Source organism: Argopecten irradians, chromosome 8 (assembly GCF_041381155.1).
Source record: "Argopecten irradians isolate NY chromosome 8, Ai_NY, whole genome shotgun sequence".
NCBI classification, from domain to species: domain Eukaryota; kingdom Metazoa; phylum Mollusca; class Bivalvia; order Pectinida; family Pectinidae; genus Argopecten; species Argopecten irradians.
Genome location: NC_091141.1, coordinates 28230509 through 28250129, shown reverse-complemented (window position 1 = coordinate 28250129; position 19621 = coordinate 28230509). Strand labels below are relative to the sequence as shown.

At 37.2% G+C, this 19621-nt stretch overlaps 2 protein-coding genes across 3 annotated transcripts in view; both read right to left on the bottom strand.

Moving 5' to 3' along the window:
- Positions 1-751: 751 nt before the first annotated feature.
- LOC138330050 (uncharacterized) overlaps positions 752-19621 on the bottom strand; it is a 28071-nt gene continuing 9201 nt past the window's right edge. Inside the window, exons 8-12 of the mRNA XM_069277425.1 lie at positions 6664-6798; positions 5940-6068; positions 4980-5142; positions 4618-4664; positions 752-3302 (exon numbers count right to left, since the gene is read on the bottom strand). Of these exons, the coding sequence (XP_069133526.1) occupies positions 2764-3302; positions 4618-4664; positions 4980-5142; positions 5940-6068; positions 6664-6798 (1013 nt within the window). The 3' untranslated portion in view covers positions 752-2763. The remainder of the gene's footprint in view (positions 3303-4617; positions 4665-4979; positions 5143-5939; positions 6069-6663; positions 6799-19621) is intronic.
- Positions 9014-19241, bottom strand: LOC138330049 (uncharacterized). Of its 2 annotated transcripts, XM_069277424.1 has the most exons (5): positions 17204-19241; positions 16580-16644; positions 10000-16251; positions 9376-9440; positions 9014-9047 (listed from the first exon to the last, which is right to left on the bottom strand). In XM_069277424.1, the coding sequence occupies exon 3, from the start codon at positions 16113-16115 to the stop codon at positions 10242-10244; it is 5874 nt and encodes a 1957-aa protein (XP_069133525.1). In that variant the 5' UTR covers positions 16116-16251; positions 16580-16644; positions 17204-19241; the 3' UTR covers positions 9014-9047; positions 9376-9440; positions 10000-10241. The 2 variants fall into 2 exon arrangements, with proteins under 2 accessions (XP_069133525.1, XP_069133524.1); XM_069277423.1 differs by having other exon boundaries at positions 16580-19241.

Sequence of the window (19621 nt, the reverse complement as noted above, 5' to 3'; positions counted from 1 at the left end):
AAAAGAATTTCAATGGAAGTGTATACACAACATTATATATACAGAATCAAAAATAAGTAAATTTGGTAATTCGAATGGCAAGTGTCATTTTTGCAAAACGCAAACTGAAGATATTGTACATTTATTTTTTGAATGTGGTATTGTCAGAAATATTCTAAACATTTGTTCTGTACATGTATTTAAAACCATTCCGGGATTTAATGAAGATATGCTGACATCAGATGTTGTGATTTTGGGATTTCAAGCTAAAGATAATATGTCAGTTCTTCTCAATACCGCATTATTGTCCTTCAAATGGTCCATTTGGAAATGTAGAAATGAAATTAAGTATAACAAAATAGAAATTGCTGTTGATCAGATATTTAGGAAAGTCCAATACCTATTTCTAAGTAATTTAGAAATGTTTATAAAATCAAAGAAAAAGAAAATTGTATCGATAAAGTATGTTCAGAATATTTTAGATAAATTTAAGAATTAGCTATAGAATGCGAGGATGAATTAAGAATGAAAGAAAAGTAATAAATGAGTATGAAAGATTCACAGAACGAATGTATCAATGAATAATATAAAGAAAGAGAAAGAGTAAGTGAATGATTGGAAGGTTAGAGAGAATATAGGGAAATGAATGTTGAATGAAAGCCCTCTTGCAAGAGGACAATTATGTACGAATGCTGAATCCAGGGTCCCAACCCTGGCAGTCATCTACGTTTATCATGTCTGGGGAATAAAGTAATTTTTTTTGGAAAAAAAAAAGTATGTAAATATACATATACTTCAAACTACTAGAAATATCTTTAATTTGATTGTAAAAAGAATTCTGCATTATGATTGGTTATATGTCTTTTCAAACTTGTATAAAGAAATATCCGACATTAGTACACCACGTGACAGAATACTACACATGGCTACTATTTGCAATAGTGCCCGGGCAAGCTGGCACTATTGAGAAGTGGCACGAAATTGAACGTGACTGTATTGTGACGTCACCATTACATATCGAAGAAAATGTTGCTTTTCTACAGAAGACAGTTAACTGTATTGATCTACTTTTAAATCTTCGTGAAGCTGAATCCCATTTTTTAGAATCACAGATTTGTGCGACAATTCACGTTCTTTAAAGTAACAACGTGGTGTGGAAATGGAGATAGCGTTGCGAGGTGTCGCCTGACGTGCTTCTGTTACGATGACATGAAAACGGGTCTCATGTCAGGGTGATGTACTAAACCATTATGGCCAGGTTGAGAGGGCACCATTGCCTCATAGTATTGTCTCGTGATGGAATAGTGGCTCGGGCATTATTCCATCCCTCGACAATACTATGAGGCTATAGTGCCCTCTAAACCAGGGTATAAAAGATAAATAGTTAGTCAATTGGGAAATGTGACGTTACATTGACGTCAAAGTAAAAAACTTGACGTTGTGTGTCGATTTGTTTAAAACATAAAATATGATAAATCGATGTCACTTTAAAAAATAAGATTGTATAAAAATAACCCCCTGTAAACCTTTACAAGAAGCTGCTTCTTCCTTGGGGTAATTTTTCAAACCTTAATGATGATTTTTGGGAATGACTATTACTACAATAAGTTATTCGTAAACAATGACTTCTTCTCCATTAATGTTCCATGATAAAAAGTATTAATTATGAGTGTAAATAACTTATTCCACCAATCACTGATATGTTACCGATTAGATATGCAGAATTGCCTTCCCCTAGAATATGACAGATCGCACATGCTAAATCTTTTAAAACAAATGTACTTGCAAAGCAATTATGTGACGTCCTCAATTCATGCGGCGTAACCATGACGACCATTGTCGATAGCGTCATCAATTTTGACCTACGGTCGATTGACAAATGAGCATGTCGTAATTAAAATGCTTCTTCTGAAACTGATAATAGGTCATTCTGTCTCTGTATGTAGAGAAAAGTTCCACTACGGTAGGGAAAGATACTGATAATTTCGATATGTTCATATATCTAACGAAATGTAAACCTTTATTTTCCAACGTTCTATTTTGAGCAAAACATACACTTGTTTGAAAACCACCGCTATACCCGTAAAGATGATAATTTAGACAGCATGATGAGATATCGTATTACATTTTTAATAGTTAGGATGTTGTTTGTTTAGAAATAGACAACATGCCCTTATAAATAATAATTTACAATTTATATATACAAAGGCGTACATTAGTAGGTATTACATACATACACAGTGTATATCTGTCCAGTCTGACTTATAGGGTATATGTCTACCTGTCGAACAGGTTTGGTCCATAACAGACACGGTACTGGAAACTTACCGATAAAAAGGCGGGCAAACATGAATTATTCAGGATAAAGCAAACAACACTCGCTGCAAATATCTAAATACATGTGCCTATTGATAGTAAAACTGTAAAACGAAATCTACTTGAATAAAATACAATAATAGTATTTTGACTGGTATATATTATTGACTGTCGATAATAAACACTTTATGAGTCGACATACTATGTATTACTCGAATTACTGACACGTATCCCAGCTGTTCGACTTAGCGACTTAAGTTTAAACACCAATATGTTGCATTAACCGTATTCATTTGATATGACTATTCAGCATTTAACCAACATTGCATATTATTTTGTCATAAATACATCAAATTTTATGTAATAGTCTGTATAAAAATGTAGAAAAAAATATTAAAATGATACTACCAGGAAGCAAATAATTGTGAATATTAAACCCATTATCCACTAGAGGAAAATTGTATATCCTTAGTATTTCTTATTAAATGTTATAAAACTTGATCTGTTTATCCCCGCCCCCATATCATTTGCTGCGAGATGGGCTTTGTCGCTATCTGGTCGACTTTCCTTTCTGACAAGCTTCCTAATTGATCCTAATAGACTCCTTTTCTTCGCCGGGACATTTTCATATGATCGATCGGTCTGGACACAAACCTCGTAGTCTTGATACGGCGGCTTGATTTCGTCTTTATTAAGACGTTCATAGTCCCGCCTATCATCCTCTACATGTTTGGAGATGTCTTCATCATTCAAGTTGACATAGGAGTGTCGAGTTAACTCATCAAAGTCGAGATCCCCTTCGTCCGTCGGCCTATAATCTTGGAAACCAAGAACGGTAGTAGGGGGTTTCGATTTTATTCTTGTTGGTAGATTCAAGACTTCTAGCTGCCTACTGGCACCATCTTGATGTGATTTTCTCTTGTTTTTGGAGGAAAATGTTCTCCTGTTTGAATCCATCTCTTCTCGATATCTCGATAGGTCTTCTCTCGGAGGTAGGTCCTGGTGCACTGAAATATTTAAAACAGTGGTTAACGCAAGGATAAAACGACATCCTGAATTGCACCTACCTTTAAAGAGTAAACTATAAGATAAGAAAACAATAATTAATTTAATGTGAGAAATGTGAGTGCGTAGACCCTATACTGTAGGCAAGCATTAGAAATAACGAAAAAAGTAGTCGCAAAGACGTCTCAAATACATGTAAATGTTTGGATTGCGAAATGAAATCTCCGTAAGAGACGTCCGGCATGGGAACGCAGAATCAATTCATCACGAAAATCAGTTAGTTAGCCGTAAGAGGACTATGCTCTCTCGAACAATATACAACGATTGATATTGAAATGAAATTAGCATTGCCTTTTACTTAAAAAGAAAGATGACTATTTGCTTACATCATCATAAGAACGATTCGTCAGGTAATCCCAATATTGATTTTCTCACAAAACAATTGTCTTTTACAAGTCAAAGTTGGCCTTGTAGTTTTAGTGCCTGAGGTAAAAACTTGGGCTGACAAGAATGACTCTGGTTAAATTAAGTTATATTAATATTTGTCGCTTTCCGGGCAATCAATTTTGAAATTCAAAGTTTGTTTTTGCGTTAGAAGGGAAAAGGGAGATAACTGGGAAAATATATACACAAATATCTGCTTCTCATCAGCGTATATAAATTTGGTGCATGTCATCTTTAAAACAATTAATTGCTTGTGAAGTGTAAAAACAAACCAGAAAAGTAAAGAATCTACTTCAATCTTGGTGTGTTTTCATTACACGACTTCGTTATAGTCTGTCAAACACATTCAACAGCTTGTAAAGGCCCATGTTACTACATTAATATGTGAATTTCTTCAATTGCTATTGTTTGGATATGTCTTTGGAATCGAATTATGATGGTTGGAACAAAATGCATATTATATTAGATCTAGTGAAAGGTTTCAACATGTACTCGTACTATTGACTTATGATGTGCTTTGTGTTTTTGTTGTGATCTTCATTTTGATATGCATGTATGTGTTATATAAAGTCTATACTTTCAGTTGAGAACTACGCAATTTGAAAGGATATAACTTCTAAAGATTTTGTAATACTGGTACCAAACATTTTATCATATTCGTTGATTTTTAAGGCATTTTTAAGGCCAAAAGCGATATAGTTGGTTGTTTTACTTATTTTCAAAAATAGTGTTTCTGTTATCTTAAAAATAATTTGTTTTGAAATATATGCCAGCAAAATGTGAATTGTAATGTGATTCAATTTTGAATTATTATTATTACAAATCCAAATTTGTATTCGCAAAACAATGGCAAAAGAGTCATTATCCACTTACCAATCTTTAGTGTTGAATCTTTACTGTTAAATCTATACTGACTGAGCCTGGAAACAAAACAATATTAATTTTACCAATGTTTATTGACAAGGATGCATACATGGTTATTTAAGTAAGCGCTAGTTTAGACGATGGAACTTATTTATATCTTAGTTCAAACCATCATTTACAAAGTGTGGTAAAAGTAAATATCGTCCAAGATACTTACAGTACTAGTATAAGAAATTAGCCCGTGTATATTATATTATATCTTTTTGCTCTGGTTTTAAATCAGCACAGAGAAGTTTCAACTTTTAATACAACGTCGTAATAGACGGGATACATGCACCAAGTATATGATTAAAAGTATTAAATGGCCTTACTCGTACTCGGATCTACTCCGTCTCCAGGCCACACAAGTACAAATCAACGCCATTACGATGAGAAGTCCACTTCCTACCAAAATCGCAATGTGAAGTGTGGTCATCTGAAGAAATGAATCGTGTTCACCTTCATTGGGGGATGCAGTAGTATCCGAATTTGTATCTGAAAGGCATATGTATTATTTATTTGTAATTCCATTTTTATTGGTGGACTATTTTCTCATAGAAATGAGTACGTTTCCGTATCAACCAATCAAATACGACGTTATAAACGGCGATGTCTTTGTAAACCTTAAGGGATGATAACATATTTTTAAATCAATGGAAAATTGAGATATTACCGGTGTGTTATTAGAAAAGACTAAAGGACGACGGAAACTTTTTTCCCTGCAATACCGAATAATTAATGATACCATATGGTCGGAACATTAAGTATATTCTGTTTTTTTATTTTTTTTACCTTAGTAATTTCGTATAGAAACGGGGGAGGGGGTCAAATAAATAGCGACTACAAAATGGAAATAATGACAAATACTGTATAATATGATTTGTTTATGGGAACATAACTTCTTTGTTCAGTAGCATTGGAAAAGTATATTATATAGATAAATAAATCATTATCATACCTAAGATATTAATGAAGGCACGAACAGTAGAAGTTCAATATTTAGCTCAAAATAATCCAGATAAAATAGAAAAAAATAACAGATCTAAATATTAAATAAACTTTAGGGGAATAGTTACGATATCTATAAAAACAATTATTGGAATAACAATATTTGAATTTCAGTTTGAAAATCAAATTACATGTTAAATTATAAATGATTGTTTTTTCTTCAGAAACGGTGGTATTGCTGTTATATTTATGCAAACAACCCTTGCCATGTGAAATTCTGCTTATAACGAAGAATCTATGATTTAATATAATGTTCACTGCTGCGACAGAGTGACTTGAATTACCTGTTGTACAGTTCAATCCGGTTGTGTAATCCCAACACAGGCAAGCACCGTTGATTGGAATGCAAAACTCATTTTGGTTACATTCACATGTTTGATGACAGCCATCACCGAACGTGCCTTTAGGACACACTTTGAAAACAAAACATAAAAGACTTGAGTGAATGGAAACTTTCAGAACTGATCAATTAAAGCCGTAACGTGTTGCAAGCTTATCGCATCTTATGTCAAACTGAAGCCAGTCTGTGGTAAGCGACCTAAGTACATTGTACTTACGTTGTAAGTGTAACGGGACGAGAGTATTGTACCGCCAGTGGGCTTCGAACCCACGACCAAGGACTTACTGGTCCATCGCTCTACCGACTGAGCTAAAGGGAAATTCCCCCTAGCTCGAAGCAAGAAAGCGACAGTATCACTATGTACAATTAATATCTGCTACATAAGCCTTACTAAGATGACATAAGTTTTTATTACCCTGTGCCATTACACTGTTATTCCCAAAGCTGGTATTTATATGTCTTATCTTTCATGATTTTATGATCCATACTTAAACTAAGCGATTCTAATAAGACATGATTAACCATTTTTATATCTTCATAATTATAGTAATTATTTAAGAAATAATGACAAACTAACATTTTAATTTTAAAACAAATAAAACATATCAAAGTAAAGATCTTATATGACATGACATGCAGATTTTCGGAGTGCGTGCATGTGTACTCACATTGTTGGCAAAATTTGCCTGTCCATCCCGGTTTACAGCTGCATGAACCGTCCAAAACCCCGCATTCCCTAGTCCCGATCTCTAGACATAGACACTGCCCGGTACAACCAGCGCCGAACGTCATTCGAGGACAAACTGAAATTAGGAAATAAAATAATAACATTCGTGGGACTATGCTTATTTTGAAATGTCCTTTTAACACCAAGGATCAGTTAAGGTTTTAGGCACTGTTTAAACTACTTTAAGATTTTTTTTTTACTATATATCATATGTTAACCGTATTTCACCATAACTAAATTGCATCAGCTACGCATGAGACATAACCTTAAACACGAAATTCACGGGAAGAAATATAGCATGTGTAGGTATTACTGTTAGTTCGAAGATTGTTGTGTTGTTTATAAAGTTTGGGAAAATATGAAAAACAATTGTTCATTTCAGTTTAATAAGGCGATATTTATAAGTGGTGTTCGGAGTGGAAAACGAGAGTGAACTTGAAAAAGTTTTGCCAGGTCATTTTGACTAATAAGAAAAAGCGTGTCGATTTTAACTAGTGAATGAATGGTGTGGATCTTATGAATGTGAAAGACTTGGGTGTATGGCATCCTCGATACTCCAGGGGTTCCGATCACTTACAATATCTACACCCCTAGACTATTTCATAGTAAAACTGGAGGCAACAGTACAGGTAATTCAGTCCTTTGATGTACATCAAAAGAGCCGTATAACGGTACATTATGATTTACTGTGTTGTTTTGATGTGATGCGTCGCTCTCTCTGTAGTCTTCAAAGGAAATATTTGCTGGCCTGTGATTGGTCCAATGTTTTCCGCTGAGCTGCCTCCAAATTTACTATGAGATAGTCCAGGGGTGAAGTGATCGTAAGTGATCGGTACTCCTGGAATATCAAGGATGCGTGTATGGCTGACGGCTTCGTTGAGTGTTAGTGCCCATATCAGTCGTACCGTTTCTATAGCTTTTCGTATGCTTCGTTTTATAAAACGTACTGTAAAAGTTCTACTCAATTTTCAGTATTAAGGTTTCTGTATATTAGTCTTGAAAGGAATAGGTTAGAATACTGTTGGGTCCCCTTACCAAACATATTTAATTCATGGTGTTATATTTTCATTGCCACTGCACAGTACCTCTATGTTGCTACTAACTCCAATGTATGTTATTTTCGAATATTAACATTGGCAGTAAGGCTCTGGCGTACTTATACCACAATCAGAGTTCAAGAAGTCATGAAAACACGGGGTTTTGGTCAGAGTGAAAATTCACTGAAAATAATGCTAAAATATTCTTAAAATTGATCAATATGCAAATATATTCTAATTATAATATTTGAAATAGATTGAAGTGTTATATTCATCTTTGTATATTTTTAGGACTATTTCATCTACTGTTATTGTTTAGCCGGTTGTTCAGGACAACAGACCGGAAGCCAGTACCACCCAGTATTTCCGGCCAAATCTGTTTCATTGACCGATATTTTTCTCTATAAGACGTATACGTTTTTATTTTCCTGCTTTGTTTTTTACCTATTTTCTTTTTAAAATGATAATGATTACTTTAAATGTAAATATAAGCATATTTATCATGGTGCGCTAACGCGCACCACTGGATATGCTAAAACACCCAATGTATGCTACACATCAATGCATGTCAAAAATATGACAACCAATGCTTAAGAAGATGTCAAACGATTTTTTGTGAAGTTTTTATGTTTTTAGGTTCACTTTGATTGCAACGCTTTGTCTTATACTGACATTTGTAAACATTTTATTTTTTTAGCTTGGAAAATAGGACGTTCAAGTCGTACCAGTTTTATTGCCTATGTAGTAGTTTTGTTTATCCATTGCACCATTTAAACCCCGTTTAAAGACAATTTTACATTAGTTTGTAACAGAATGTTTGCTTCTGTTTCTCTTATACCTTGTACTTAACTGTGATATTCTATATTTATGTTGAATGTATTAATTTTTGATCCACTCTGTAAGTGGACCTTCTGGTCTATTGAATTGGAAATAAATTAATAAATGTACTAGGAGCGCTGGTTTGACCGGATTCGACTTAACAATTCACTATGTTTTTTTTTTGCTTTTTTTTAAAATTCTTTTTTGAACACTTTAAAGGTATTTTCTGAATCCGGCAAATTATTATTTCAAGTTTAATGTTGTATCTTGGACATTCTCTATACATATGATTTGCAGTTAAAAATCAAGTTGGTCATTATGGTCCCCTTTTCCGTTCCTTGAACAAATTCGCTTAATAGTTGCATTTTAATATGCTATCATGACCTGTTCTGCCCCGTGAAGTTTGAGACAGACAGATAACAGAGTTCCTCAAGATAACTGCATCAATCTTTTATTGGATCCCGTAAAACTACAATTACACAAATACAAGACAATGTTACAATGTGACTACATTCAAAGTTTGTCTATACTCTAAAATGTCTGAATAAAAGGCTATGGAAGTTATACAAAGTTTCCTTGTTTGCGTACAGATAATTATTTTTCATTCAAGTTACACGTATAACTGATTTACGACAATTGGTGAACTTCTTATATATGACTGTTTACCATCTCACTAACTCATTATTATGAATATAACATGAATTACAGGTTTCTACTTTATGAGTACATGTATAGCAAATACACGAGTTTCTTCTTTACAATAAAAAAGAAAATAAACACTGTTCAATACAACTTACACTGGTTAGGCCTTTAGTACGGAACTGCTTCTCCGTTACCAGGTATACATTTGTACGTAGATTGACTATAATCAATACAAACGAGACATCTAAGGAAATGTTTACAAATCATTACCGTATCTGTTCAGCAGTGAACCCTCCGTGCATATCAAAACGATATGATCAATACTCGAATTATATAAGTTTTACCACCTTATATCTGAAGTGCCAATGTACACAGACTTAGCGAAACTAGCTTGGAATAGATACACAATACCAAATATCCAAACTTATTGTGTATACTGTAACGGAGACTAGGGCCACCAACTGAACAAATACGGTACAACACATACAATCTGTAATGCTCATATAACCGCATTTTATGTAACTAGGTGACTAGAATTAGAGTGAACACTTCAAATTGGTACATGAAATAAGTAACTTTAAGTGTCATTGAATACAAACAAATAATAATAGGTTTTCCGTAAATGAAAACATAGGGGACGAAATGTCTTATACAAATTCGCTACATGTTTAACACCGAAATAAGCAGAGTATGGTATTGACAAGGGTTTCTGGTTCATGCAGCGGGCGCTTGAGTATTTTTGCCTTTGTATTGTTTGTAGTTTGTATCACAAAACTTACACTGTGCGTCAATGCGCTCACGTTTCTGTTGTTGCTTTTCAATGCATCGCCCATGCTGTTCACCATGTCAGGGGAGAATACTCTTAGTCACTCGGGTGCTTGAAATATAGGGTGTCAGTACACCAAAATTAACTTCGCGACGAACGGCGTTCCAGCACACTCCCCGTCCTGATATTGAAGATATCACCATTTTATGTCATACAATTAAACAATCAACATTCTCCTTAGCTTTCTAGCCTATTTTAATTTTCCAGAAGAAGGACCAATTCGTTAATTGGTCGAGTTAGAAGAGTCGTACTACCATCCTTCCCAATCCTCACTTCGGCCTTTCGTACCTTGTTGTCCAAATCACTTCGGAATGCCCTGGTCACAATACCCATCCTCCAGTCGGACCGAGGAACCGTTTTCTCGCGTAGGAGAATGATATCACCTTCTTTCACCTCTGGCCGATCACTCTTCCATTTTTTGCGTGATTGGAGATTTTGTATATAACCTTCTCGCCATTTCCTCCAGAAAATGTCTGAAAGTGCTTGGACTTGTCTCCAGTGAGATTTATACATGTCTTTCTCAGAGAAGGTCAATGTTGATACATGATCGGCGTACCCGATCTTTTGGTTGAGTAAGGTAGCTGGGCTCAGAATCTCAGGGCACTTTGGATCAGTTGAGATGGAAGCAATAGGACGTGAATTGACTATAGCACATACTTCTGCCATAAACGTGGTCAGAACTTCATGGGTGAGCCTTTTCAGAGAACCATCAAGCATCATGCCTTCTAGAATTCTCCGCACAAGGCCAATCATTCGTTCCCAGACTCCTCCCATATGGGAGGAGTGGGGCGCGTTGAATTTCCACACAATATCAGAATCGCTCAGATATTTGGCAACAGGTGCATCTCCAACATGAATTCCTGTTATTCCAAGTTCATTCACAGCACCGATGAAGTTTGTTCCACAATCTGATCTGAATTCCTTCACGTTGCCACGAAATGCTACAAAACAGCGTAGTGCATTTATGAAGGACGAGCTTGTCATTTCCTCTACTACCTCGATGTGTATGGCGCGAGTTGTCAGACATGTAAATAATACGGCCCAACGTTTGGAATTGGCTGATCCACCTCGTGTTTTCCTTGTAACAATCGACCAGGGACCAAAGACATCAACACCGACCGACGTAAAAGGCGGTCCTGGTACAAGACGATCGGCAGGAAGAGCTGCCATTTTCTGATGTTCGAGTTTCCCTCTGAGCTTCCTACACGTGACACAATCTCTTATGATACTGGAAATTAACCGCTTGGCTCCGATTATCCAATATCCGTTATTCCTGAGTGAGCCTTCTGTTATAAGCCGTCCTTGGTGATGTACGAACTCATGGTAGAATCGCACAATGAGTTTTGACACATGGTGTTTCTTAGGTAGGATTATTGGATTTGTCTCTTCGAAAGGAAGACAGCTATTTCTGAGGCGTCCTCCGACACGTAATATGCCTTTATTATCCAGGTAGGGGTCAAGTGTTTTAATAGGACTGCGCTCTGGGACAGGCTTGTCCTTTTCTAGACATCCAATTTCTTCGCTGAAGGTAGACTGCTGAACTAATCTGATCGCCGCAACTTCTGCATCGCCCCTGTTGGGCAGGAAAGGTTGATCATCTTCTGTATTACCTCTCCATCGATTCCTGAAACGTTGAACTGCACGTTTGATCAAGAGTACAGCATTCGCAAGACGTCTCCAACTGGAAAAGTGTTCAAACCTTGTACACGGAGTTTTCTGACACACTGTTTTAAGACTTGTAACCGTGGGTCTGAGTTCTTTATCATTATCCGGCTCGACAAGGTCATACGTCGAATCATGGTTCTTCGGAAGTTGTTTAGGACCCTGTAACCACAAACTCTTCTCGAAACCCTTAAGCGTTGCTGACGAACGTGTTGCTTGATCAGCTGGATTATCACAAGTAGAAACGTAAATCCACTGTGAGGGCCTTGAACTCCGGAGTATCCTCTCCACGCGATTAGCTACATAGGTGTAAAACCTCCTAGTTCTGTTGTTAATGTATCCAAGAACCACTCTACTATCACTGTGATACCGAACGTTCTCAACTCCTAAAGTTTCACATGCGACTTCGCCAACTTCAACGGCTAAGACGGCTGCACACAGCTCTAATCTAGGGATAGTGGCGAGCTCCGAGGCATCACAATACACATGCAGCTGGACATCGTCTGCTATGCTTGTCGAAATCGGTGTGAACATCCGCGGAATCTGTATGTCCTTTAGACTTGTCAAGGATGCTTTCCATGCATTCCACTTATTTTGATAACTGATAGGTAGAGGTGTGTCCCAACTGACTCCCGTAGTTAACTCCCTTAACAATATGCGTCCCTGAATGGAGAACGGTGACAGAATTCCCATGGGATCAAAAATGCTGTTCAATGTTGATAGCATTTCTCGACGCGTTTCTGATTGCACAGGAAGCTGTACGTCGAAATGGAAGGTGTCAGAGTCTAAGTTCCATGATACGCCAAGGCTGCTTTGAGTTGGCATCTTATCTGCCTTAATGTCTATGGATGCGAGTCCTTCACTCAAATCCTCCTGTGGGAATGCCTTAACTATCTCCATGCTGTTGGATACGACTTTGTGAAGACGAATGTTACCATTATTTTGCAAAACCGACTGTGTCCTCTTCAAAAGAGCAGTTACCCTGCTAGCATCAGGGCCGGATGTTAGTGCATCGTCGACATAAAAGTCATTCATGACGAAGTTTCGTATGTCACCGTCTGCCTTCTCCACGGCTTTATGAAGAGCAAAGGTCGCAACTGCTGGCGATGGGCTGTTGCCAAAAACATGGGCTAGCATCCGGTACTCTATTAAGTCGAGATTTGGATCGTTGTTTCTGTACCAGAAAAAACGAAGGAAGTTCCGATGTTCCTCCTTAACCAAAAACCGATAAAACATTTGCTCTATATCAGCGGACACTGCATATTTGTCCTTGCGGAAGCGCAAAAGTATGGATAGTAAGCTGTTTGTCAGGTTGGGACCCGATAGCAGATTCTGGTTTAGTGACGTTCCTTTAAACTCAGCGGATGAGTCAAAAACTCCTCTTATCCTCCCTGGTTTCTTTGAGTTGTAAACCCCGAAAAATGGAAGGTACCACACCTCGCCTTGGGGTGGAGGTGCTACCTCAGCCGCCCCAGAATCCAGAACCTTTTTCATGAAGGCAACGAAGTGGTCTCTTTTGTCTTTATCGGTCTTCAAACTTCTGTCCAGAATCATTGCCCTTTTTATGGCCACCGACTTGTTGTTTGGCAATTTCGTTCTTCCGGTTCGGAATGGCAAGGGTGCAACCCAAAATCCGTCTTCATCTTGCACACACTGGTTACTCATAATTTCCATGAACTCCCTGTCCTCTACAGACCAAGCTGGCTTCTCGTCATCCTTTCCTCTCTCAAATAATGGGTCATAACGTATCTCCTCCTTTACCCAAAGGTAGTTTTTACAGGGAGCTAATATGGAAGCATGTCCGTTTACAATGTTGGTCTTGAACGTACTGACACGGATATCTCTATCTGGAGGGTGGGCTTTGTTCAAGCAGACCTCACCAACGATCACCCAGCCTAAGCCAGTGCGTTGCGCAAAGGGTGAGCCTCGTGGTCCGGTAATTTGTTGGTTTATGTGATGTGCCTCTGGTAGATCTCTGCCTACCAGCAAACCGACAGAGCAATCAGGTTTGTATTCCGGAATCCTTGAGCCAAGCTGCTTTAGATGGCTAAAGTGCCGAACGACTTCAGGCGTTGGTATTTCGGATTCATCAGTAGGTATATTATTGCATTCAATCAATGGAGGAAGGGAATACATCGTGGATCCTTCACTTGACCGAATAACAAGGCCAATGGCCTTCCGACCAGTCAATTTAGATCTTCCAGAACAGGAGGTAAGAGTATATTCTATTTCCCTCCCCGCCATTCCAAGAGAATCCAAAAGTTCAGTAGAAGCTAGAGATCGATTACTTTGGTCGTCTAGCAAAGCGTAAGTTGAAACTCGTTTACTGGGTTCGTCCTCTGAAAATACCTCTACCAAGACTATGTTAGAGCAGGACCTGCCGTGGAATCCATCCCCACAAACTAGTGTGCAGTGTGTGTTGACTTTCTGATTCTCACTGCTTTGGTGTGTTTCCACCTGATTGTGCTTCTCAACCTGATTTCTCGGATTAGTCAAATTTTCTTTGTTCCGTGTATGATCGCTGTCCCTCCGCTCATGAAGTACTGTTAGATGCCTTTTTCTACCACAAACAGAACAGCTCAGCTGTACCTTACAGTCCTTAGCGATATGTTTGTCTGTTGTACAGCACTTGAAACATATCTTGTGTTCTTTCAGCAGATTTTTCCTTTCCTCGATGGGCCTTCTCCCGAAATCTCTGCATTCGTTTAGGAAATGCGTCCGCGAGTTGTGAAGGGGACACATCTTGGTATCGAGTTCCTTCTCCTTTGAAGTGACTTCTGTTTTCTTTACTGTGATTGATCTGTTGTCCGTCTTTTTAGGGTTTCTAACTTCCCCACTTGTCGACTTTTGTCCTTCTATAGAGAAACTTGGGTCATTTAGTAGTCGAGCCATGTCCTTAATAAAGGTCACGAAGTATGAAAAGGGGGGAAACGATACATTTCTAGTGTTCTTGTATGAAAAGGCTCTATCATTCCACTTAAACTGGAGACGAGTTGGTAATTTGTTCAAAACTTGCCTAATTCCCAATGGCGAGTCGTAATGCGCCAAAATCTGTTGGTATCTTGGATCTTCCTTTAATACTAATATTTCTGTTAAAACATCGGCTAACTCATACATCCTCACATTGTCGATGGTCTTTGGAAAATTGTCAAGCTTGGATCTGAGACAAGCTTCAACAGCTTCCGGACTGCCAAAGCGTTCATCCAATCTCTCCCAAAGCAGCCTTTTGCCAAGTTCAGGATTACTTCCGTTACTGCTTCTAATACTTAATGCATATGTTGAGGATGTAGGACCCAGCCACTTCACCAAGAGGTCTAACTCCTCTGCTGCACCGAGAGAAGCCTCTTGAACTACTGCCTTAAAGGTCGTTCTCCACGAGATATAATTATTAGGCTTATCATTGAAAACGAAAAGTCGAGAGGAGGCTAATTCCTTTCTCATAAGGAAATTCACTATCGTTGGCATCACCTCATCCTTATGATCACGGAGTGGAGGACTTTCATCTGATGGTCTTGTGTTGGCAGCACTCTGTGTTTGAGGTATGAATGCTCTGGCTGTGGGCCGTAGAGCTACATCCTCCTGTGGAATGCCTGAATGGTCGTTAACAAACACTTTGGTTCTTTCATATGAACTTTCCACCTCATCCGGCAATATTTGACCATTTTCCTCCAAAGCCATTTCTTCATACGCCTCTGCTTCAGCTTCTGCCTCAGCACACAGTTGTTCATTCTTTACTAGATCTAGGTCCACGTTAAGCTCTTGTTTAAGCCGTTGAGTTCTAGCTTGGGTCATGGCCTCCTGCTCCTCTAACTCCGCTTGCTTCCTACGGATCTGGGCCTGCTTCTGTAAGAACTCCTTGGATGCTTTGGCCTTTGATGCAAGGGCCTTCTTCCTCCTTGCCTCTGAACTGGCGTCTGATCGACGGCTTGAGCTTGAATGTCTTGATGATCTGTCACAGAGTGAATCTCCCTTCTCGTCCAGTTGGTGTAACACGCTTTTAACCATATCATCTGACTGGGCATCCTCTCGAGTAAATGAGTCCAGATATCTAATACTATCCTCTGTGTAGTTTGCATGCATGTAGTCGACATAATCCCTAGCCCTCAGCCTGTATCGACTATATACTAGACAGAGTTTCGTCTTGGCATCGCCGATATCCTTGCGATTATCCTTCACAATTGTTACCTCATTGATTACCTCACACACCTCTTGCCAACTGTCTCTAAGTAAAGCTTGATGATTTTGGACTGTTTTCTGGTATAATTCAAATGCCTTTTCTGTCAGTGTCCTTACTCTCGGTTGGCGTTCAGGCGTAGGTATCTCAGAGCCTGTATCTCTCTCCCTTGTCTGTGGTGGTTGTTCCTGTGTTTTAGGTTTAACATTATCACCTACCTCTTGTTCAGACATCCTGACCGTTGTGTCTATCTGCTATACCTGGCTCGTCAACCCAGTTTTTACTGTTCTGCCCCCGTGAAGTTTGAGACAGACAGATAACAGAGTTCCTCAAGATAACTGCATCAATCTTTTATTGGATCCCGTAAAACTACAATTACACAAATACAAGACAATGTTACAATGTGACTACATTCAAAGTTTGTCTATACTCTAAAATGTCTGAATAAAAGGCTATGGAAGTTATACAAAGTTTCCTTGTTTGCGTACAGATAATTATTTTTCATTCAAGTTACACGTATAACTGATTTACGACAATTGGTGAACTTCTTATATATGACTGTTTACCATCTCACTAACTCATTATTATGAATATAACATGAATTACAGGTTTCTACTTTATGAGTACATGTATAGCAAATACACGAGTTTCTTCTTTACAATAAAAAAGAAAATAAACACTGTTCAATACAACTTACACTGGTTAGGCCTTTAGTACGGAACTGCTTCTCCGTTACCAGGTATACATTTGTACGTAGATTGACTATAATCAATACAAACGAGACATCTAAGGAAATGTTTACAAATCATTACCGTATCTGTTCAGCAGTGAACCCTCCGTGCATATCAAAATGATATGATCAATACTCGAATTATATAAGTTTTACCACCTTATATCTGAAGTGCCAATGTACACAGACTTAGCGAAACTAGCTTGGAATAGATACACAATACAAAATATCCAAACTTATTGTGTATACTGTAACGGAGACTAGGGCCACCAACTGAACAAATACGGTACAACACATACAATCTGTAATGCTCATATAACCGCATTTTATGTAACTAGGTGACTAGAATTAGAGTGAACACTTCAAATTGGTACATGAAATAAGTAACTTTAAGTGTCATTGAATACAAACAAATAATAATAGGTTTTCCGTAAATGAAAACATAGGGGACGAAATGTCTTATACAAATTCGCTACATGTTTAACACCGAAATAAGCAGAGTATGGTATTGACAAGGGTTTCTGGTTCATGCAGCGGGCGCTTGAGTATTTTTGCCTTTGTATTGTTTGTAGTTTGTATCACAAAACTTACACTGTGCGTCAATGCGCTCACGTTTCTGTTGTTGCTTTTCAATGCATCGCCCATGCTGTTCACCATGTCAGGGGAGAATACTCTTAGTCACTCGGGTGCTTGAAATATAGGGTGTCAGTACACCAAAATTAACTTCGCGACGAACGGCGTTCCAGCACATGACCTGCGTGAGACGTGTGCTAGTTCGATAATGCTCAATATGTGTAAGAATAATGCCACGCATATTGTATATCAAGATAGGAGACGTTTCGGTTTAACTTCAGATTTCGAAAGGAATGGAATCAGCAAATACTACTAATGAAGTGTTCCTTTATCGAAAAATTTATAAATCTGTTTTTGGCTTTGCACACATTCAGATTGTATGTTAACCTTTTTTAAGAAATTTGTAAGATGTATGTCTCATGTAATAGTTTATTTATGTAATAGAAAATACCGCAAAAAACACTTTCATAATCAATTATGCCCTTCCCAAGTCTTCGGTCATGCAAGATAATGGATACATATGAAAAAAAGGTATTAAACGCCGATGTACTTTTATATTTGCTCAATAGAAGTACCTAGCCTTAACTTATGATTAAATGATGCATTTCAACTATTCGAGCAGAAATGGATTATCATTTATCTTTATTACATTCAATAGTACGTCTTCATACATCTCGAAACGATAGTGTATAATAATCCCTCGCCTATCAATTACATTATATCAGGATATTAGAGCAGATCTCTTTATGATTAATGATAAATGCAAATTTGGAAACTTCTATAACGTGGACTTTAAATTATAGGACAAAAATCGTCTGAAGCACACCCAATTTACCCAACTGTTTGATTTGAAGTACTAACCGACTGGCATGAAAGAGAAATGTTTTGAAATAATTAAGTGTAATGCATAATTGCTCTACAAAACGAATATGTAATGAAACCGAAGGTTGAATGAAAAAAAACAATTGGTGGTGAAATGACAACTAGAGGAAGAATAGACGAGATAATAAATGAGTAAATGAATGAGCAATTATTAAATGAATGAATTAATTATTGAAAAAAATGAGGAAATCAATCAGTCAGTTTATCGACCATTCAACTCTTATGTAGTAATACGCTTTTAGAAAACTAAATTAGGTTATATGATTCAACTGAGCAATGACCATGCTGTTAAAGTGTTTGACATCAAACGACTGGCCCTCAATCCTTAAAGGACACATTACGTAATTGGTTTAGTTGGCGAACATTCCACCACCGGCTCACATCCTCCAGGTCGTGATTTATAAGTCCAAATGGATAAAAAGTAGGCGTTGGCCATAAACCGCCAAAATCCCCGACATAGAGAAATACATAGGCAATTACTAATTATTTGTTAACTTACATTGATAAATATAAAATCTACAAAGGTATCGTATAGGCGATTATTTAAGCGTGTCAAAATTTTTGCTTTATCATATTATGGTTTTTTTAAAAAGTGACATAAAATCTGCATCGGTCTACCCGAAATCTGAAACATTCCCTATTTTGCACTAGAAGTTATTTACCTGATGGCGAATAAAATGATTATATTATTATGATAACTTTATAGCATAATATCATTCCCAATTTTCACGTTGGATAGCTTTCATAAGCTCGAAACAAAAACATTCAATAATCTTTACAAACAACTATTTATTTTCTTCTCGCAGAGGATGTTGCCGTTAGAGAATTAGTGAATAGGATTAATTGATCTAGAAATATGTTAGTTTTCTGATTAATGAACTGAACTCACAGATAAATCACACACTTAACAATCCAAATCTGCCATCATGATGATACATTCGGGAGTTCACAAACTATGTAAAATTTATAGAAATATTTCTCGATTAATATAAATCGACGAATACAGTGATTACTTCACCTAAAAGTAACCATGTTAATGTCTCCTTGATTTAAGATTTCATGACGTTGAACGCTGCCGTAATTAAGTCATTATTATCATTTACGGCGGCGTGAAAAACCATTAAAGCGCATTGCTATCATTAACCTTGATTAGTAGTGATAGAAGCTAAACTACATCATTTATAGGTGGGTGGCCAGTTAAAGGATTTACATTATTCACTTACAGTTGAAATCGATAAATATGTATGATTTGAAAAGGGAAGAAGTATAACTTTGGGCTTTTTTACGGCCACTCAGTAATAAGCAGTACAGATACCTTCGGGTCAGCTGCATATTGTATCATCAGTGCTATTAATAAATTATTATCTTTTTCTTGTCTCATGGTAATTTTAAAGGTCAAAAGTTAAAGAATGGATGTATTCAATTTTATAAGAAATCGTTATTTGAATGCAAACCATTAGTGTTGTGAATATCAGTTCACAAATTAATTCTTATGACTTATGACCTCCCGATCAATATTTAATTAAATGTCTTTTCCTCGCACATAAACTACGT